This window comes from Odontesthes bonariensis, chromosome 1, assembly GCF_027942865.1.
Source record: "Odontesthes bonariensis isolate fOdoBon6 chromosome 1, fOdoBon6.hap1, whole genome shotgun sequence".
NCBI classification, from domain to species: domain Eukaryota; kingdom Metazoa; phylum Chordata; class Actinopteri; order Atheriniformes; family Atherinopsidae; genus Odontesthes; species Odontesthes bonariensis.
This window is the reverse complement of record NC_134506.1, coordinates 26,117,844-26,139,973: the sequence shown is the minus strand read 5'-3', so window position 1 is coordinate 26,139,973 and position 22,130 is coordinate 26,117,844. Positions and strand designations below refer to the sequence as shown.

General features: G+C 42.2%; 1 protein-coding gene across 3 annotated transcripts in view; it reads left to right on the top strand.

Moving 5' to 3' along the window:
* Positions 1-21,577, top strand: part of hipk3b (homeodomain interacting protein kinase 3b) — a 41,047-nt gene extending 19,470 nt beyond the window's left edge. For 2 of the 3 annotated variants that reach the window (XM_075462216.1, XM_075462224.1), the window contains exons 3-17: positions 2,435-2,558; positions 7,391-7,510; positions 8,432-8,518; positions 9,024-9,208; positions 9,297-9,456; positions 11,009-11,132; positions 11,238-11,359; positions 11,543-11,667; positions 11,945-12,112; positions 12,230-12,562; positions 12,657-12,803; positions 13,920-14,170; positions 14,478-14,529; positions 15,414-15,544; positions 16,413-21,577. In XM_075462216.1, coding sequence (XP_075318331.1) covers positions 2,435-2,558; positions 7,391-7,510; positions 8,432-8,518; positions 9,024-9,208; positions 9,297-9,456; positions 11,009-11,132; positions 11,238-11,359; positions 11,543-11,667; positions 11,945-12,112; positions 12,230-12,562; positions 12,657-12,803; positions 13,920-14,170; positions 14,478-14,529; positions 15,414-15,544; positions 16,413-16,924 — 2,641 coding nt within the window. In that variant the 3' untranslated portion in view covers positions 16,925-21,577. The remainder of the gene's footprint in view (positions 1-2,434; positions 2,559-7,390; positions 7,511-8,431; positions 8,519-9,023; positions 9,209-9,296; positions 9,457-11,008; positions 11,133-11,237; positions 11,360-11,542; positions 11,668-11,944; positions 12,113-12,229; positions 12,563-12,656; positions 12,804-13,919; positions 14,171-14,477; positions 14,530-15,413; positions 15,545-16,412) is intronic. The other variant, XM_075462232.1, reaches the window with a different exon arrangement.
* The last annotated feature ends 553 nt before the right edge of the window (positions 21,578-22,130 follow it).

Genomic DNA, 22,130 nt, shown 5'->3' with positions numbered 1-22,130 from the left:
CAGTCGCCAAGCCCTAGAATGTGGCCTCTCATTCCCCACTCCCCCAGGGAAAGTCATTTTCTTTATAAATAGGAGATACTTGTGAAGGTGAAATCACTGGCATAACTGTGTGGTTGCCTTTCTGATGTAATGTTGCCTAATGCGCCGACTGTTGCTCGCATTTGTCGTTACCGGGTGAAAAATGTACCAGGGCTCAGGCTCGCTGTTGCTGTCCATACGTCTCACATGCTTGAGTCACATATGAGTGCAAAAGACGCCGTGGAAGAGTTGCCTACCGGATCTCTTTAAATAAGTTCACTGCGAAAGCAGAAGATTTTCTTGTGTGGTAAGTTGAACTCTGTTGAACAGCAAACACGGGATGCCATGTGAGCAATCTGCCGCGACACGGGATCCCCTTTCGCTCTTTAGATTATTTCAAACCGCTGGATTGTTCGGTGCCGGAAAAGGCTTTCTTCAGGGTATGTCGCGTGTATGTGCTGAACGGAAATGAAATGTAACTCCATCGCTCAAGTTTCTCACTCGTGTAAATTTAGGGTTTTGTTATTCTGGGCAGCAGTGTCATTTATGTAGAGTCAAAGGATGGTGAAATGAATATCACCGAATGATCTCACTGGGCATGGGCCGGTATGAGATTCTGACGGTATGATAACCTTAGGCAAAAATATCACGGTATCACGGTATTATGATTACAGCTCTAAAATGTGTATTTTGAATGTCTGTATCTAAAAACAAGAAAAATTAAAAAAAACTTTTCCATTAGTTATGAAATAGTGTGCTTCAGTGGACACACTTGGGAATTATCTTATTACTTTCAGGATGCAATAATAATAATAATACTAATAATAGATCGGTTTTATTTAGCGCTTTTCATCAAACTCAAAGCAACTTCCAGTGAATGAAACGACAGCAAATTCCCCAAAGTTCTGCCAATCTCTGTCAACGAGTTCTGGAAGTTCACGTGATCCCTGTGTTGTTTCAGTGCAGTGTCGTACAGGTGCCTGTACCGCAGTGACGGTATGACAGAAAATTTTAGTGGTTTTGAAACCTTGACTTTTTAATATCATGGTATACCTTGAAACCGGTAACCGGCCCATGCCTAGATCTCACACGCATATTGATACAGCAAGACGATAAACGGTGATGTTGATTTATTCTTTATCCTTGTTTGCGTGTAATTTTAGTGATGTTGGAAAACTCCACCCGCTCTTAAGCTTGTCTTAGACCTCGTCTTATACCAGTATAGGACATAATTCTTCATTTGAAAAAAAAATAAGAATCTGTAGTTATTTAAAAGGTTTCTTTTATTATGTTGTGTCTCTCTCTAAGATGATCCTTTTGTCCTCACTTATCTTGGAGGTTACATCACAGCAAATCTTAATTTGGCAAAGCAAAAGCATGATTGGCTGTGACACAAGTAGGACGACCCTCATTGGATGCAGCACACATCTTGGAAGGCTAACTTTTTTTAATTTTTTTTTTTTTGGAGCTCATCCCGGCACTCGTAGAACGGGATGTAGGGTTTTGTGAGTTGGGCCTTTAGGCCTGAGCAATAGGCTTAATATCCAGGTGGCCATTTGGACAAGTAATCGAGTTATTTTGTTTGTGAGGAGAACAGTGACTCTATTCCAAAGGATCATCTTTCAGTCTTTTGGGCAGCCCTGCTTGGAGGTCATTTTGGGGCAGAAATCTTATCCAAGATGAAAAGCAGTGCTCTTTCATTTATTTCATTTATTTAATTTATGTTGTATGTCCTAATCACAGACTTCGTTAGCGTGTTTAGCGGGCATTTCGTCTCAACAAGCCGTTCCCGTGATGTGGTATTACAATGCTGCTATGAACACTGAGTCGGCAAGTAGGCCAAGTAGTGACTGTGCTTCCTTTCTATCAAGCTGGAGAGGACACAACAGCCTGTCAAAGCTCTGATCTCCGTCTGACTGACCTGCTAACCCACTGGCACAGCCCGCTGACGCTTGGCACTCTTAGCACATACACAACACTGGCTTACAAGTCACTTGGATGGGTTACACATGTAACACACAATCCCATCTGAGTGGCCAACATCAGAAATGGCTAGGCATTGCTAAAAATGGGTATTTATCTGCTCAGGACATCAGTGCTACTTTACAGAGCCAAATAAGACCAAAACACATGAATGAGTTGTGATGGTAGAAAAACAGAATTTGCTATAGGTGCATGAATTACTGGTACAGGTGTTATTTAAATATGCGGATATAACTCTGAAAATACCTGCTTTTTTTTGTTTTTTTCTACTTAAGTTATTTTCTCTGAAAAGCTGAATCGATGAGTTGCTAAAGATATGTTTCAAGTAAAACTGTATATCCTTCAGCATTATGTCACGTTTGAATGTTTAAACAATAAATGTTCTCATTGTGCTCCTACAGAACAACAATTGTGTGTATTGTCTGTTCCACAGGGCTCCAGAGATTATTCTGGGATTGCCGTTTTGTGAAGCCATAGACATGTGGTCTCTAGGCTGCGTAATAGCTGAACTTTTTCTTGGCTGGCCTCTTTACCCCGGGGCACTGGAGTACGACCAGGTAAAAAACAAACCAAAAAGAAAAAAAAAACAGCCTTTGGCTCTTGCCTCATTGTTTTTGCATGGTTTTAGTGTTTCTTCCTCCCTGCAATGTGCTCCTCTCACACATGTTTTCCAGGTTTTCATGTGACTCACTCAGCACCGGCTACTTTAAATTTCACCATCCACGATTCCGTTTCTCCCCCCTGCATCATATTAGAGTGGAAGCTGTGGGAAGCAGTGGATCTTCCCCTCACTGAAATTACACACATATCTTGTGCCTTTTCTTCTATCAGGCAGTCCCCTCCCAGTTCCTCCCTACTCCATCCTTACATTGCTGAAGCAGCCATCCTCTTCTCTGTCTTTGTTTTTCTTAGTTTTTTTCTGTTCTTTTTCTGTTTTTTTTTGTTGTTGCTTGCCCTTCTGTAGCTCACTGTTGAAGTTTTTTATTGGATTCACTGCTCCTTTTGGCCTCATTTTCTTGCACAGTCGAACGCAGGAAGGAACGCTCATCAGCAGAGTTTAGAGCCAACGACTTGAGGCAAGGACAGAAGTATAACGTCGTCATGATGTATACTTTTCAAAATTTAGATTAGATTAAAAAGATTTAAAAAAAATTTAAAAAGTGTAAATACAAATTGAAAGCAAGATTGAGAAGGTTGTTTAATCTATGAAGAGATAGTTGGCTCGAGTGACTTACAGTAAGGAAAATTTAGCACAGAATGGTTTCGTAGTGACATACTGTACCTACCATGGGTATTTTAGCAGCTGGTGTCTGTTACAGTGAGCAGAAGGATATATTCTTGTGTTTGATGGTATGTCTGTTGAGAGCTGTTGGATGCCTCCCCTCCCTTTCCCAGTGGAGTCCTGACTGTGTGTTCCCTGGACCAGACTGATCTGGACTTATGTTGAGCGGCTTTCCCCCTGCCGCAGAGCCCCATCTACTCAAAGGCTGCTGCCAACACAGATCCCTTCTCTCCTATGCAGCACCCTACATTACGGCACTCGGCACTGCTGCACTCACAGCAATGTATTTTTATGCCCTTGCATCATTTTTCAACACCCCCCCCCCCCCGAACTGTGACAGCAGAGATAACGCAACAGCTCCAAAGGAGATTTGACTCTAGTACAGTGGCACCAGTCTAAATATGAATGATCTGTTTTTGAAGGAACTAGTCTGCATGTCCCAAAGCTGCTTTATAGATTTCTGGGGTTGGGGGGGTTAATATGTGACTGTTTGGAGTTGATGTTGATGAGGTGATGAGTGTGAATTGGGGAGAGCAAGAGCGCTAGAAGTCTACATAAGTGTGGAGTGTCATTGAAAAGTATCATGAGGAATCGTGGAGGAAAGGACTGTGAGGAATGGTAGTATTTACTGGACAGAAATCAGAACCCACCGTATATAAACTGGTGACAGAATTTAAAACCCGCAGGGGGGTTTTAAGCCCTGGATGTTTTCTGTGATGACTGCCTCACAACCCCTAGTGCCCATGCCTCTGAGAGATGGTTTGGATCCCTCTTGTGTCGTCTTCTTTTTTTGACAGCAGCTTTTTGTGACTGAACTGTGCTGTGACACTCACCCCACACGTCTCTCCTTGTCAAGGCTTGTCCACTGGCATGAAATCAAGATCTATGTGGTTTTGGAATTAACCAAAGAACGGGCAATTTAGCATGTACAGGAGCAGCTGAAGTTCTTTCAACTAGGTCGTCATGTCCATCATCTGTTTTCTCAGTCAACACTTTATAAAAGCGCTCTATAAAAGAGATGATGTAGCCACCGTCACATAAACTAGCGGTCTGCGATTAGATGTGGTTCCGATGGACAGCTGACAAACTGAGTCACAGCTTTCAGCTTTGTCATTCATTCCACTGTAAATGAGATCCCAATTTTGGATCCCTGTTAAAAAAAAAGAAAGAAGAAAACAAAAAAGACATGCATCCAGATGAGGGTGCAGAAATTTCCACGCTGAAATAATCACGCCAGGCCAGACGCCGGCGATATAGCTTACATTAACGACTCGTCACATTACAAGAGAAGGACAGCTGATTCTCCTTTGGCGAAAACTTTTAAGGTGCCGCAGCTTTGCCGAATGCAGCGAACAAACCTAGTCGGACACAGAAAGACTGGTATATAAGCGCCATTATCATCGTGGTTTCCAGCTCTTGCTCAATACACAAAGCAACGGTGAGGAGGGTGGGATGCCCAAAACCTTCATTTCTTGTGTAAAAAAGATTCACTTGGCCAAAAATATCCACGATAGTGTGAACTAGGCCTCAATGGGGACATGTGGGTAATGTTTTCCTGTAACTGCTATCCAATATCACTTCTATTTGCAACCACAGGTTTCAGGCCCCCGCTTGCCTCGATGCACAATGCAGATTTATGGCGCTTTTGCGCAGGTTTCACTTTTCGCATAGAGAGGCTAGGTCCATCTTTTATGTGCAGCCTCTGAGTCGTCCGCAGCTCCGTCGGAAACCAAAAGATTGTTCAAGTGTCTGCATCAAATAATAAAGACACATTCTTTCCAGCCTTGACGCAACTGTCCTTTTGTATATGTATGATCGTTTCTTGGCGTCTCCAAGCACAACATAATGAGTTTGAAAGGTTAAAGATATGAATAATCATAAGTGATCTTTTCCTGTAATAGAGTGAGCAGCTGACTGCGGGTGTGAGGTGTCATCCAGGGGTTACCGGTCGATTTGGCTGGAACTCATTAAACTGCTGCCACCCTTCTTGCCCCTTTTCTACTTATCTTTCTGCATGGGGTCTTGTTCCATCCCACACAGCATATTGTATTTATAACTCTGGCTCCTCCTCCCCTTGCGCTCTCGACCTCCCCCCCCAGTCACACCATCTTTTACAGCACGAGTATACAAGACTTCTCATCTCTTTGATGTGACGAACCCTGCGGTTCAGGCAGGGGCTCATTATTCTTGGCTATCACATTAGCTGAGGATGGTGAACTCTGTCCTCTATAATTTTGTCATCTGAAGGTTTGTTTTTGTCCTCTTTACACTTCCTTCCTGCACCTTCCTTCCTAAGGTACAGTGCAGGTGCTGCAGTCATGGCAGTAAGTTCACAAGCTTACTTATCTTCTTTCTTTTCTTCTTTTTCTTCTTCTTCTTCTTCTTCTTCTTCTTGGCACACTGCCAAGCCTGTGAATGAGAGAATCTATAAGAATATGAGGATGTTGGCGGGCCAGTGTATGTAAGAAATTAAAAAAACAAACAAACAACAACTTAGGTTTATTTAGGTTAGAAGTGTGAAGGCTGAGGAAGGAATGATCCTCTTTAGAAGCTTGCACGGTTGTGCCCCAGTGTCACAAACGTGTAGGAGAATATAACTGTGTGTTTGTAGGATGAGATGTTCTCTCTCTCATTTGTTACAGTGAGCAGCTGCTTTGAAAAGCTTTCTTTTTTTAAGGGTGCTGACTGCTATCTCGGGCCTTCCCCAAAATAAAAGCTGCCTCAGTTCCTGCCTGCTCTGCAGAAGGTTCCAGGTTCGCTGGATGCCGGCAGTTACTTTGCAGAATCGTGGCTTTTGCACCAGTTTGTTTCAAATCTCCCTGCGCAAACAGTCCTTTCGAGGAAACCGAGGTGTTTCGGGCCAAGAGAATTTTCCCGCCCCGCACATCTGTGTGACGTTGCACAGCCGCAGGGTGTCATGGACGTGAAGGGGGGGGCGGCTGTCAGGGTGATGTTGGATGAATGTTCTGTAATGCCAAGTTGTGTTATGAAAAGCAGCGAATGGCAGGCTGTGCAAGAGAAAAAAAGAAATTGGTACGTAAATCTGCCTGTTTTGGGGAAATAACTTGGAAGGAGCATTTTCTAAAGTGACTAAAGCGAAATGGACAGTGACATGATATATAGTGTAATCATGGGGTGCTTGGAGATTTCTAATATCCCGTCCAAATCTCTGTACGAATGAGGTTTCATCTTGCATGCCATCACGACCTAACCCCAGGGAATGCATTGTAATATTCTAAGCATTATGATAAGCAGATAACTAATATGAACAGGACGTCCTACGCACACACAGACACTTTGCAGTATTTGCACTGAGCGACTAAAGCTAAATAGAGCAAATTGACAAATGCTTCCCACAACATTATTTCTGCAATTAAATAACATGCGTGACACAGATACGTCTGCCTCACAACTGTCAAAGTTGGCTTCAGATTGCATTTTTAGTATTCTCTTCATCTCTTAAATGCTAAATAGGCATTTGTGTGATGGCTCCTCTGTGATCTTCATCATTCCCTCGGCACATCGCCGCTTCTTTGCCACGCTGAATCTCTCATGATTGTTGTTTTTAACACTTGGGCGTGATTGACGTCAGCCAGGCTTCTCGGCTCTTTCCTCTAATAAACCCGTGTGTGACATTCTTGCCCCACAGCATCTGACTGACTGGCATAGTTCTCCAGGAGAGCATTTTGCACTGAAAGTGTTCCTCTTTATCAGAGTTTACGTGTACAGACCGTGAAATCTTTCAGAGATCATCAGCTCGAACTGCACTCCGCACAATGGCTCCTATTTGGCTCTAGAGTTTTCACAAGAACGAGCCATCTTACAGGTCTTCTCAGCTGTTTGCACTTTGCACTCATCCAAACGCAGAGTTGATACTGCGATGCCGAGGTGAATAACTTTGTAAGTTGTCATCGAGTGAGAGCGACGGAGGAAAGAAATAAGAAGACACCAGTGACAAAAACATTTATTGTGGCATGTTCAGAATTGGGGGGGGGGGGGGGTGTTCAGCGGTTTAACGCAAGCAAACTTTTTTACGAGAGTCGGCTACAAGATATTTCCTTTGTTAACGTCCTCTTTGTCGCCCCCCCCCCTCTCCTTGTCCAATAGATTCGCTACATCTCTCAGACTCAAGGTTTGCCAGGAGAGCATTTGCTGAATGTGGGCACAAAGACGGCAAGATTCTTTTGCAAAGAGTTGGACTCGCCTTATGCAGCATGGAGAATAAAGGTGAGGAGTATTTACACGCCTCAGAAATATGGCATCGTATTACTACTTGTTCAAAACCAACAAATCCCTCCTCTTGTTTTGGCCAACAGGATAGATTTGAGTTGAGTACATCTAAAAAGAACCCAGACTAATGAGACTTATAGACCTTAATACGTTCTTATTCCCTTTCTTATAAGTTGTTGAACACCCAATGCTTTAAATGACAGTGTGTCGTAGTACATACTTTATGTGCAGAAAAAGGTCACGCGTGTCCTCGAGTTCAAATTGAAAAGGCTAAATGGAGCCATATTAGTCCCACTGAACCGGAGCTGTTCTGGCCTCCGGGCATTTTTTACATCACTGCTCCCTCAGGGCATTGTGACGCGAACAACAGCGGTGAACTATGAGGGAAAGGATTCTCTCTAATAATAATAGTAATATGAGAACAAAGACATCTCGAGCCTTTTAAATGTTGGAGCTATATAACCAAAGCCAATGTTAATCTAATAAGCCATACGAGTAATAATAGTCAGCGTTCCATTTCAAGGTGAATATCATAGGTCAACTCTTAACCCGATGTTCAATTCTTTCTCTTCCTTTCCACGGGCAAGCGGTGCTTGCAGTTAATGATAAAGAGGCAGTGACTGAATTGAGATACAAATCTTAATGGAGATTCTTTTTGTTTGAAAGAAAAACGTCACTATCTCCTAGTCACGCTCACTGTTTATCAGTTTACGATTCAGTGGTACAGAAATTTACCGGTTGTAGACTTTGGTTGCCAAAGTTTTTTTTTTTTTTTTTTTTTCAATTCCCCTCACCAAACATTAGAAGTTCGGTTCATAAGAACATGACCTAGTATAATTGTAGTAGGAGGGAGTACAGCAGCTGTTCCACCAAATTCCCACCCGAGGCCCTAAAACTAAACGTTTTCTTGTTCTACAGTCAACAGATGAGCACGAGACGGAGACGGGAATGAAATCTAAGGAAGCAAGGAAGTACATCTTCAGCTGTTTGGATGACATAGCGCACGTACGTTAAGCCGCTTGTTCGCCGCAGTGTTCTTTACAGGACGGGAAAGGAAGTTAAAAACCAGGTGTTTTGAGGCTGTGCGCTACTGGGCCTCAACCAGAGGAAGTACCCCTTCGGTTGTATGAGGCAAACAGAACACACACGTGTTATTACTGTGAAATTAAAAGTAGGAGCTGAGATCGCTTTCCCCCTCAGTTAAATGCTAAACTTGAACTTTTTAGTACAGGTTCAGATTTGACTCACTCAGAACAGACCCGTGGAAATTCCCACAGTGACTATCAGCGCTTCTTTAGGGCTGAGGGGGGTTTTTGGTTTTCAGGTCAAAGGAGATTCTTGTGAATTCACGTTTATGTTTAACAGTTTGGCATTTATAAGAATTGGGTTTCCTATGAAATCCTTTGAATCATCCAGGAGAGCATGTTGTAATGTCAAGTTTTAGTTTCTTAAGTTTTTCTGCCGATTAACCTCTGTTGTGGCAAGTCTTCATAAGCTCTCTGTGTTTCAGGTGAACTTGATAATGAATCTGGAAGGTAGTGACTTGCTAGCGGAGAAGGCCGACCGTCGGGAGTTTGTGAGCCTGCTGAAGAAAATGTTGTTGATTGACGCAGAAGAGAGGATTGCCCCCGCCGAAGCTCTCATCCACCCCTTTGTGACCATGCAACACCTGCTCGACTTTCCCCACAGCAACCAGTGAGTTCACTTCGCCTCGCGCTTTCAGACATGCTCTCGCTAGATCGGCCCGCATGACGTAAATTCTCCATGTCACTCCCACCTGTAGTGTGAAGTCATGTTTCCACATCATGGATGTCTGCTGGACTCGTCCCAGTTTGTATGAGGCTACCAATCGAAACAAATGTCCTTTCGTGAGACCTGTAACTACAACCGCGACTGCCTCAGCCAACCACCCCTTCAACAAGATTCCTGCTGTCCATGCTCAGGTAACCTCTTCAGGGTGTGTTTGCTCTAGGCTTTGCCCATTCCACACATGTTTTTTCTTTTTCTTTCTTCTCATAAATAAGCTACAGTTATCCTAAGATGAGGGAATTACCATGGTAAAAAAGGAGAGGACAAAAAGAAGCAGCTCAAGACGTAGTTTCATATTTATCGCTTATTTTCCTTTTTCTCAATTGAAAATGATAGAAAAAAATATCTGAAAAAGGGAGTGAAATGGTAATCACAGATGATGCGGGTTCTTTGCATCTAATGTTCTATTCTGTGTATTTGTTCTCATGAAGACTCTGTTTTCTTGCTTTTATTGCCTTTTTGTATGCCGACCTGCCCATCTTATTGCGTCCTCGCACTGCTGTCATGGCAACAAAATCACGTCATGTTTGCGAGGTCATGGCAACGGTGCAAACCAGCGTTGTTGCTGTTGCTGAGGAGAAAAAGAGGAGCTGACCCCCTTTTTGTTTTTTGGTTCCGGAATCTTCGTAATGCAAAACATTATTTAACGCTATTTAAACGACACCTATTTGAGGAAGAAACCTCAGGGGAAAAAAAAAAAAAGGACCAATATTTTGATATGGCAAGAGACACACGAGGCAGCGGTAACTACATCTGTGCTCAGCAGAACAGATAAAGATAGACTGGGAGTCTGTCTTATTCCTTTTTAGAATGAAATCTTTGAGAAATCACACTTATCCACATGCATTGCACAAGGAAACTGATGGGATTTATTTTCATTTGCATCTCTGTAGCAGTACCGAAAAGGGCTAACCCTGTTCAGAAGACTTTACAGGAAAATGTTGCCACTGTTTTTCATATTACCCGTTTGAAAGGCAGCTTTGTGTTCACTATCATGTGTATGGGGGTTTGGCCACATTCAGGAGCTGTAGCAGAATAATATAGCCCTATTTCTCGTTATCCATTAAATGTGATTAGACCCAGGCACGGGAGCAGCATGAGTAGCAAAGTAGGCACATGCTTTCAGCTGTTTAGCCCTCTGGGTTGTCGTAAAGAGTTAGGGCTAAAAGTTTGACATCGTTTGACCAACTGTTAAATATCCAGTTTTAAAACCACGTTTTAACCATGGCGTGGCTGAAGAGGATGAAGAACGTTGTTAAGAATGTTATCAATGTTACATATGGAGGTCTATTCAGAAGAAGGTTCATATAAGTGGATACCAATTATATGAAGGCTGAGCAGCAGAAATGGAGTCCTTTAAACGATAAAATATATCATTTGGTTACTTATCTGACATCTGATAAGTAACCAAATGGGCCTTGAATATGCGTTGATTCAGGACCCTGAACATGTATACCAGATGTGTGTTGTGTGTTGGTCAAGTTTCTTTTCACTGATAAGCAAGCACTATGCCTCTAGTTAACAATTCACCCACTGATGCCAGAACAAGGCTGGGTTCTGTTCGTCTGAAAAACAAACTCCTGTTCACAGAGATGTCGCCATCTACTGGCTCTATTATACTATTGTTGATTATTTTCAGTACAATGGAAAAGGTACGGCCATGACCCTGTTACCCTTCTTCTTTAGGGGTTAGCCCCATCAGCACCCTCCGTAATGCACCCTGGGATACCACTGCAGGCAGGAAGTGGCCAGTTTGGATGCAACGAGCCATTTCAGCAGGCACTCATTCTGTGTCCCCCAACCATTCAAGGTAGGACATGCACAATACATCTTGATAACACTTGTCTATTATTCTTTCTTGTGACTACACTAAATATCTCCTATTCATTTGCTAACCTGTCCTTTGATGTCGCAGGTATTCCTACCAACGCAGCTAAACCAGCTGGCTACTCTGTTCGAATGGAGGCTTCTGTACCTCTGGTCACTCAAGCACCCTCTATCCAGCCCATACAAATTAGACCTGGAGTCATCACACAGGTAAGGAGGAAACAAAGATGGAAATGATATCCATTAGAAAGTGTAATGTCAAATCGCAAAAGAAAACATGAACACAAAGAGTCTGATGTGTATTCGTGAAGTTCTGAGTTGATCTTTGATGATCGGCCGGAAGAAAGATTCAGTGCACTGATGCGGCTGCTTTGCTTGTCTGCACTCCAACAGGCCTGGTCGAGCCGTGCACAGCAGATCTTGGTGCCCACTTGGCAGCAGGTCACATCTGTCCCCGCACCTCCAACCACTTTGGCATCTGACACTGTGACAGGCTCACAGAGATTGGGTGACTGGGGGTGAGAAACGTTTCTATCTGAGGAGATTAAATCTCCTGGATATACCATTTTTCTCCTTTTATGTGTATTATAGTGATGATATACTGCATAGTTTTATATTTATTGTTGTTTTATTACAGGTGGTACGCTTTCAGGAATGGCTGCACTGCTCTAATACAGCATGCTTGCTCCCCTGAATGTTAATGATTCATGACTCATATATGACGGGAACAGTTCTGTCGAAAATGGTGCTAAAAGCTTTCGGCTTGATTTGCAATGTTCGGTTTTCTTATTGCAGGAAAGTGCGTCCCCATGGTAACCATTACAGCTCCATGATTGCACACCCTCAGCCATTCTTAACCAACCAAATGACCATGTCCACCCACCAGCCAATCAACATAGGCATTGCACATGTGGTGTGGCCACAGCCAGCTGCCAACAAGAGGGCAAAGCCTTGTGTGAACAGGTATAGCACCTGGGCTTTTGCTTTAAGCCACAGAAACATATGTGCACACGCTTCTCCAAATGAGATAGTCACTCTTTTTTTTTTTTTTTTTTTTTTTTTTTTTTTTAATCTGTGTAGGGGCAGCAACATCTCCCAAAACACAAACATCCAAAATTTAGCATGTCAGTCTCCAAAGATGGCCGATACAGCAAAGAATGTGGAAGACTTGGAGGAGGAGGAAGCCAGATGTCCGGAGGAAGGACACTCTGTGGGAGAGGAGCGAGCAGCACTGCAGGTGGAGCATGATGACGAGGAGAACTGCTGCAAAGTGGAGCCAGACTGCGAGGAGCTCTCCGTTTCGCAGGAGCAGCGGCAGGACATGGTGATCTCTGACCTTGCCAGCCCGACTGTTAGTGTCATCAGTATCAGCAGTGATGAGGAGGAGAATGCACAGAGGCACTCGATGGCAGAGTGAGTATTGACCATTGGGTTAGTTTTTTCTCATATTGTTTGAAAATGCCTGGAAAAGTCGCATGCTGAGTTTTATTTCTCTTCCTGCTCGCAGGTGTAAGGGTAGTGCAGATTGCGAGGCGTGTCAGAGCACCGTCAGTATGGAGAGAGTCTGCTCTCTCAGCAGTCCAGACAGCACGCTGAGCACCAGCTCCTCAGCCTCGGCCCAGTCCAGCGCCTCACCCTGCAAACACCCCAACAGGTAAAGTGTGGGCAGTGGATTCAGACAAAGCTCATGTAGGTTTGACTTAAAAAGCCTGAGAAACTCTTAACACTAGAACTACCAGGATTTTTCTGCCTACCTAGAAGTACCAGAGAGGGGTCATTTGACCCGGCGGCTTTTACCGAATACACTAATCACTCATTTTGTTATGGTAATGAGGCTGTTAGGGGCCGTGTGTGGGGTGAGGGGTGAAGGGGTCACACCTTACAGTGGTAACAGCCAAGACAAACAGGGACAGACAGCTTCTTCCCAAGGGCTGTCAGCCTCCAAAATCACCACAGGTAAATAGCAACTTGCATGAAGATATCAGCAGCAAAGACAGATAGCACAGTTTGGCGGACAGTGTGTTACAGTTTTTCTCCATTGGTTTGGCTCATTTCTTGAAACTGAGATGTCATTCTCAAAACATGGACAAATCCCAAAACTAATTTGCAGTTCCTCACAACAGAATGGCATTTATCATTGCTTTCATCAAATTTCAAATGCTTTTGTACATGTCTCAATCATTTAGTACATTCTTGCAAATGGCTATGTACAAGTATCCTACAGTTAACACAATCAGCTTACATTTAGTAAAATTTTCAAATGAATGTACCTTGCTGATCTATCCCAATTGGTTATCTATCGCAATTGTTAGATGGATAAATACCAGTGCATGTGGACTACTGCTTCATTTCCCTCAAGAATTTTGTGGTGAAAGAAGCTCCTCTCCAAGGAACGAAGATGCAGAGATACAGCACTCAACCCACATTTCCACAACAAAAGGAGTGTCCGCAGGGGGTCCAAAGGGTCAAAAGACCCTCTTGTGGGTCTTTTAGGTAAAAAGGTCAATTGACCCCTCCGTGGTAGTTCTAGTGTTAAACGGTAACTGCTGTGGCTTTTTTCAGCTGAAAAGGAGTCAATTACTGTTAGTATACTGACAGACTTGCTGTCCTACTCTCTATGGTGGAAATGGTATTAAATTCCATTCTTGGTGTTAAAAATGTTGTCACATGCAGAAACTGACTGCTGTGCTCCTGCACTTGACGTCAGTTTCTAGAATGTCAACAGAAGTGAAATCTTTAAGTTTGTCCTCGGTCGGTCTCCCTCTTGCAGCATGTCGGACGACGAACAGGAGAGCGGTTGTGACACAGTGGACAGCTCGCCCGCCTCGCACGCCTCTGGCCACAGCAGCAGTCCCTTCACAGGGCGGCACTACATCGCCGACAGCAACCGGAACTGCGGGCCTCGAGTTGCATGCGTTGCCCCGGAGACTGAGCCCAGCAAGCCGACAGTTCGCACTGTCGTGGTGCCTCCGATGCGGGTGCAGAACAATAACAACAACCCTGGTGTCGTTGGAAACGCAGGTAAAACTGGACATAGAATGTCCCTGACGACTAAACGATATCGTATTTAAGTTTGATTTTAGAAGTTGATCCAATAACGTGCACCGAGTGTTAAACTATACTGGATTTTAATCACGTGTCTTCTGTGTTATACTCCTGGAAATTACCAGTGAGGTATGAGAGCAAGATTCACTCCCTCCTAATCTAAAGAGCTCTCCTTCCTAATACTGTTACTAATGTCTGAAGTAGACTCAGACGACTAACAAGTGCACAATTGTGTCATGTTAGCTCAAAGGTCAAGTCACCACTGCTGCTGTCTGCTCCACAGGTCACATGGCCTGGGATTATGCTGTGTTAGTAGACCACAGAGGTTCTCACAGGTGATTATGGGTAACCTGCCCTGATGTATCTGCTCTGATCTCTGGAGTGGATATTTGCTTGCTTTCAACACTTCTTACGCTGGTTCCAGACTGACTCTGAGAGCCGCAGCATCTGTGTGGACGTGTACTTCTTAAAGCGGCATAACACATGCGTAATTTTCATGAAACGTTTAATGTCCTGAATGAAATAGTCATACCAAGAAACATTAGTCATGACCGGGCTTAATCAAACAAGTAAATGTTTGAAGAATATTTCTTTCAGGTGTTAAAGTGAGGTTACGCATGATGTATGGTGGGCTTTATAACAGCTGTGGTCAGTGGGACACTGGGCAACAGCGTTAATTGAAGAGCTACCTTTTTTTTTTTTTATAAATCTTTGCAAAGTGAAGAGTTAATCCTCAGAGAAAGCCATACAGACTCATATAGCCTTTCATGTCAAAAGCATCACCCTCCCGAACCTTCAAACCCTTACAACCAAAGTCCAACATAAAAGGGCACAGCTTTCTATTCTAGTGGTACCATCGTTATTTATAGCTGATGGTCTGACCCCGCTATAAGCTCTTATGAAAAAGCTTAGTTACAAGCCCCTCCCCGAACCCCAAAACATATCTATTTATAGCCCTCTTGATCAAAGGACAGATACCACTGCGTTTTAAGGTTTGGAACTGATCCAACACAGCTGAAATCTTTGATAAGCCTACAAAGCCTCCTGCCACAAATGTTTCCATTTCTCCTGTTGTAGCAGGACACAATCTTTAGCTCAGTTTTGGCTTGCTTGTTATTTCCATTTTTGATATTGACAGCGAGACACCCAGTTTGCTACATTTACATAAAGTCCTCACTGTGTGTTTCCTTTGTAACCTGCCCTCGTCTCTCAATCTTAGAGTCTTTGTGCCAATCCAAAGGCCGATGCATTCCTGGGCGACAGCATCACCACTCCACTCCGCTACTCAACAGGCCGCAGAAAATCCCCCCTGCATTCCAGCCCCAGCAGCAGCCTATTGGCTTTGGGCAGGTGAGTACTTTCAGTAATGCACAAAAGCAGGTAAACATTGAAGGTCTTTTAACAATTTAAGGGTTTATTGGCTGCGGAGAAAAGTCGGACCCCTTCCGTCAAGTATAATGGACGGTATTTGGGAATTTTAGGGGGAAGTAATTCACCGAAGGTTCAGTGAGCTTTGCAATATTGCAGTTTTGTTAAAAGAAATCTCAAAATCTTGATAGAAAAGTGTATCTCATCTTGTCCGAAGACCAAACTTGGAGGTATTCAAGTAATGCAAGAGCCTGAGCGTAGTTCCAGGCAGAAGACACTTTAGTTTTTTTTTGTTTTTTTCTTCACTTGTAGGATTTCTCATTTTGTAGCACTGCCATGTGAGTTTTTTTGCACTTTACAGCTATTTTGTTTGAAGAGTGAATCTGATGAGAAGCTGGCAAATTTGAATAATCTGACTACTAAAGGGAGCAAGGTGATGACTACATTTGGTAAATCTAGGTGATAAAGGGCACATTTGAATAGCAAATTCTTCCTTTTTATGGCTGAGCAGCAGCCACGATCACTCCTCACCTTAGAAATGGAACTCAATCCACCACAGTAGCTTACAGTTTTACCAGCTGAGCGCCCAGTTTCTCACACTTGGTGCAATTTTTTAACTTTTTTTTTTTTTTTTTTTTTTTTTTTTTACTGTTTTCTTGCCGTCTTTTTGCATAGCGTGGAATGCACCGTTATATTGATACAAAAGCAGGTGATAACGCAGTCTGAGTGTTAAAAGATGTAACATTCAAAACTCAGAGACAGCAGCATCTAGTGGCCGATTAAAGGCTTATGCCGTGTTTATGAAAACGGTGAATTGGATATTTTAAGATATCGTTCTTCTCTCCTTCAGGTGCAGCATTTCACCTCCCACCACCAGGAATGGAACAGCAACTTTGCCCATCGGCGACCACAAGCCTATATCCCTCCAACCATGCACGGGCACACATTCACACTTTCCCACAGCAGCCCAAACCACACAACGGGCCCCCACCCCCATCTTGGAGGCCACCCGCACTCCCAGCCCACCTTACTGTCATACCCTCCGTCTGGCCCTCTGGTTACAGCTGCGCCTGTGGCCCACCTCCTGGCTTCCCCTGGCGCCTCCCGTCCCATCCTCCAGCCCACCTACAGCATCTCGCACCCAGCGGGCCTCGTGCATCAAGTGGCTGTGGGCATCAACCCCCGGCTGCTGCCCTCGCCCACCTTGCACCCCCAGGGCCAATTCAAACCCCTCTTTCCCCCGCACTCCTACATTGCTTCACCCGCTTACGGCGGTTTCCCTCTCAGCCCTACCAAAATAAACCAGTACCCTTACATCTGAGCATGGTTGCTCTGGTACCCTTCATACCACCCGAGGGCTAAGTGAGCGGGGTCGAAGTCTTTAAACCACAAAACAACATGGCTTTCATTTCTGAAAACCATGGCACAACCACAGAGAGAGCAAGCTATTTTTTGAATCATGTAGACTTGGGTGAAATTGAACTTCAAGCTTTAAAAAAAAAAATAAAAGAAAAAGAAAAGAGAAAGAGTTCAAATGGTGGAGGTGATTAGGCAAAAATTGAGAAGGAAATAATGTGTGAATGATTGAATGAAAGAATGAATGAGTAGTTAAACTCACACTTAATGTGTTTTGCACATTTGATATATCTTTGCATTGGATCTTCTACGAATACTCCTCAAGACAGGTAAATAATTGGGGTGTTGTTGAATAGTTAGACTTTGCACCCCCCTGATCCCAGCTATTTTTCTATATTGCCTTCTTACATGTGCAAGACACATCCATATTTGTAAAGCCATCCCAGTCTCTAGCTCTAGATTGACAGATGCACATGTTGTCCACGGTGTACGTTGTACTGCGTTTGAAGTATTTGTACCTTTTCGGTGTCTTTTGGTGTTTCGCAATGTCAAGTCAATTAATCCGATTTTAAATAGGGTCGTTCCTCACGCTGCATGTGGTCTTGCATGAGCAAAAATGTAAACAGAAAGATGCATAGACGTTGCTCTTATTGTTTGTGTCACGAGACTCGCTGCATTGTATAACTGTCCCCAGCCATAGTGCCTTACATATTTGAGGTTGTTAATGTTACTACTTATATATGACTATATACATGAATATTAATGTACTGGACTGCAGCACTTGAAATTCCAATCATCGATGCATCCTATGTGTGAGTGTGTGTGTGTATATATGTGTGTGTGTATATATATATATATATATATATATATATATATATATATATGCACATGTGTATATGTCCATGCATAGCCTGCATGGATGGGATATATATCGCGGATAGCGGTGCTTACTTTTTGGAGTCGGTGTATATTTCAGTGTGTAGTGAGTTACTTTTTCTGTTCTCTTAAGAAGAACAGCATGCTTTGCTGTTGCGAATGCCTGCTGTTTCCTTACAAATGTTCGTTGTTTTCTTTTTCTTTTTTTTTTTTCATTCTCTCAGTTCCTGAGCGAACTAGTGTACAAAGTGCAAGTACTGAGTATTGCTTAATATTTGATAATCACTTTCTATTTAGTGAAAACCTTACTACTAACAGTATTTGTACTGTTCGAAACTGCAATACAATCTAAATAGTCGTCGATTACGTTTTCGTTCATGTTTTTTTTCTTCTTTTTGTCCTCGTATTTTCATTTGGGGGTGTTCTCACTTTGTTTTTAGACGTGTAGATGTGTGGTAGGCATGGCTTTGATTTAGGTAAGAAAAAAAAAAGAAATGCAAATGAATTTGCGGTATGGAATCTTCTAAGCCTGAGCAAACCGTGCAGTATTTGATATGTACACACACATATATGGACATATATTATAGAGCTAGACTATTTAGTAAAGATGCTTGATAAGGTGTGAGTTAATTGTGTGCAATTCTCTCATTTATGCATGTGTGACAAAGTTAAATTTTCCCTTTACATTATACCATTTGTTAAAGACTTAAGGCTTATTGGTATCGACTGCTTGTTTTATACATTCCGTCAAGGAGGATACATATATATAGGTATACATAAATATATACCTATAAATATGTATGAGTGATGTGTGCATATATTTGTTCATTTTACGAGTTATGTGCTCTTTATTTTTTTTTGTCTTTTATTTTCAAATGAAGTCGCTTGTCCAGCACCAAAGACCGTAATCCATTTCTTTGAGCTTGGTAGCTATTCTATTTGCATTGACCTCAGTTTATACCGTAGTCGTAGAATGTGGGGTTAGTATTTTAAAAACAAACAAACAAAAAAGAAGAAAAGAAAAGTTATATTTGGAGAAAAAAAACAAAAACACGCCGATGCTTCGTTTAGCTTATTGGGCAATTTAACAAGTCGTGTCATTTCTTTCTTGAATGTATCATAGATAAGCTGCTATATATGATGATTACCACTTCGATAGCTGTGAAATTAGTTGATTTTATTTCAATTTTATTTTTTTTCTCTCCTGAGTTTAAACCTAGCGTTTTGTATAGGTCACTAATTATCTGAAATAGAAGTGGTTTTGATTTTTTTCGTGTTTTTGCGTTCATATTTGGAGTGTCACTGTAACTACTGTATTGCTGATGATGAACATTAGTTGCATTTGTCGTTTCTCGGGGGGTGCGTGTTTTCTTTGCATCAGTATTTTATCCTTATTAATAACCTTTCGGGCTCGTCACTGCATATCAATGATGTATCGATGTAACTTAATTTTTTTTGTATGTTTTTCATATTGATGTTTTGTACACATCTGGAGCTGTAGCTTGCAGGATCGATTTAACTTTTCCATTGTACGTATACCGTGTACTACCAGTACTCTTTTTTTTTTTTGTGAGGTACAGGAGCACTGTGAGTTGCCAGAAGAGAGAAAAAGAAAAGGACAAAAAGAACAACAAAACAAATCCTCATTGTGTCCATTGGAAAGCGTCTGTAATGTTTCCACCAGTCACACACAACACACAACACACTCGCCACTAAGCACTTATACAGGTAGTGAGGCTTGGGGGGGAGGGTTTGGATGACTGGACTACGCAACATAAATTTAGCCCAATTTTTTTTTTCTGTTCCAAAAAACCCGATTTGTTCTGCTGTCAAAAGGATTTGAAGTATTTATTGCAACCTTTTTATCTGTTCAACGTTATGAATGGTCAGGATATCGGTTAAAGGTTTGATATTCCAAACTGCCTTGTGTTCAGATCGCTCTCCCCTTTATGAGTGTCTCGCACCGAAATGATGTTTTGTCAGTGCAAAGAAAATGGCCATTGTCATGTGTCCTTTATTGAAATGGAGTACAGTGTAAGCAGCACTGCGTATGTGCCTTGAGTTTCGAAAAAAGTGAGAATTCATGACGGTGACTCCTCGCCCCATTATTCGAAGTGGAAGGCAGAAAAATCAAAGCAACAGTCCGTGACCGTGTAGACGGTCTTTGTAACGGCTGAAGGTGGGGGGAGTGTATTGAAAATAGGACGTCATTGCGGTGTTGTTTAAGGGAATTTGACTCCTGATCAGCTTTTGGTGGAACTTCTTGCTTCGAACAGCCACCACCAAAAGCCTCCCTGTAATTACACACCAAGAACACACACACACACACACACACACACACACACACACACACACACACACACACACACACACACACACACACGTAGACTTTGAATGATAGGACACACTATGAATTTTGATAGTCACTCTGGCTGGACAGCGGATGCAATACTTTACATTGTGCGGTCATTGTACCACCAAGTGTTCTTAGATAATCTCCATGTTTTACATAACCTTGCATGTACACACGCGACATCGCTCCACTGTGTCTTCTATCGTGCAAGTTGTGGCGGAGCGAATCGGAGCACAGTTGTCAACACTGGCTTTTTAACATCCAAGCAGCCATGTTTTACTTCCAAGAATAGTCGGCCTTCAGTCTGTGCTCTGGAATGAAAACGGCTCCGTTTTTTTGGAGAGGATTTTAATTTCTCTGTCGGTCACTAGTGCAATACTCCACATTATGACACAGACGCTGATACGGCCGTATGCTTTTAAGAGCTTTTTTTTTTTTTTTTTTTGCTTGGCCGTATGCTATACCGATCATATTCAAATGCCACAACGGGGAAAGAATGCTTTTGATGACGAGGCATGAATTTGGCAGAATAGTGCTTGAAAAAGTTGCCCAGTAAATCCGCATGTGAAATGTAAATCTGTGTTTTGATTCCTTCAAAGGTATTCACCAGCAATGCGCCTGCGTTAACTCTCCCATACTTGTTAAGGAAAAAAAAAAATGGATGCAATCTTTAAACCGTTTATAATTTTCCACCTGACTGACACCTTTGTTTATAGGTAACTTGTTTAAAAAGGATTCGTGTAACATTTAACAGATAAAACAGTCATTTGTAAAAAAAAAAAAAAATACGGTTATTAAAGTCACGACTTTGATATCGAAAGATAATCCTCTGCTGTGGTATTATCCTTCTAGAGCTCTTAATTCAGGGTCTGTATTATTCTAAATGTGCTACTGTGTAATTCTTTGGTTTGGTTTGTTTTGCTTGAGCTGTTTCAGTCTCCTGGTCATCTCTGTCAATTTCAAGAGTTAATTCACACTGCAAGTTATGGAATCATCTGTTTAGATCGCTCATCAATTAGACTGATTATGGAATCTCAACTGTTACTGTTTTTAATAACTGTAGTTTTTTTTTGTGGCTTTTTGTTTTTTATATATTTTTTTCATTTGCTTTTTTTTATTATTATTTTTTTTATTTTCAAATTTTGTGCTACACTAGTTTGCCATGTAGCAATTGCACTGTGCAATATTTACAGTATGAGGACTGGGAAAACTAACTCTATGGATGTGATGTCTCTTACAGTTTGCGATAGTGTTTCCTCTCTAGTTCTCAGTGATTTAGGTGTGACCAAGCCTTCTCTACTTTGTCACATTAAGCGGGTTTTCCAGGTGACTCTTTTGGTGAGTGTCAAAATAAGACTTTATGGTGTATTATTGTTAAGATTCACTTTGAATTAAAAAAAAAAAAAAAAAAGAAAAAATCTATTGATGCAGCTCCTCCCGACTCAGACTGTTATTACATTGCTTGGTCAATCGTTTTGGTGCATCGTATAGCAGGAAATTGTTGAATGTCTGCTACATAGATGGCATTTTCACATTTATTCATAGTATTGGGCTTTAAGTCCTTTCTTTAATGTGTTCTTTTTGTGGGGCAGAACAAAATTAAACATGGTAAAAATGACACATAGAATCAAAAATGCACACCATACTTGGTTGAATGTTTATTTGCACCTCGATCAGATGCTTTTGGTAACTATCCGTAACTTTCTAGCAGAGTTCTGCTTCGATTTTGGAGCGCTCTTATTTTAGCAGAATTTGGAAAGTCGTTCCAAATAACGCCACAGCCAGCTTCGCCGTGTGGTTGAAGTTATTGTCCTCCTGGTACACAAAGTCGTGCCCAAGTTTCAAGACGGTTGAGGTTATTTTAAAGAACTCTGAGGCATTCCTCCATCCAGTTGGTGCAACCTGTCACTCCCCTGGCAGTAAACAGCCCCAGACCATGAAGCTACCACCACCATGCTTGATAGTTGTTACAGTGATCATCAG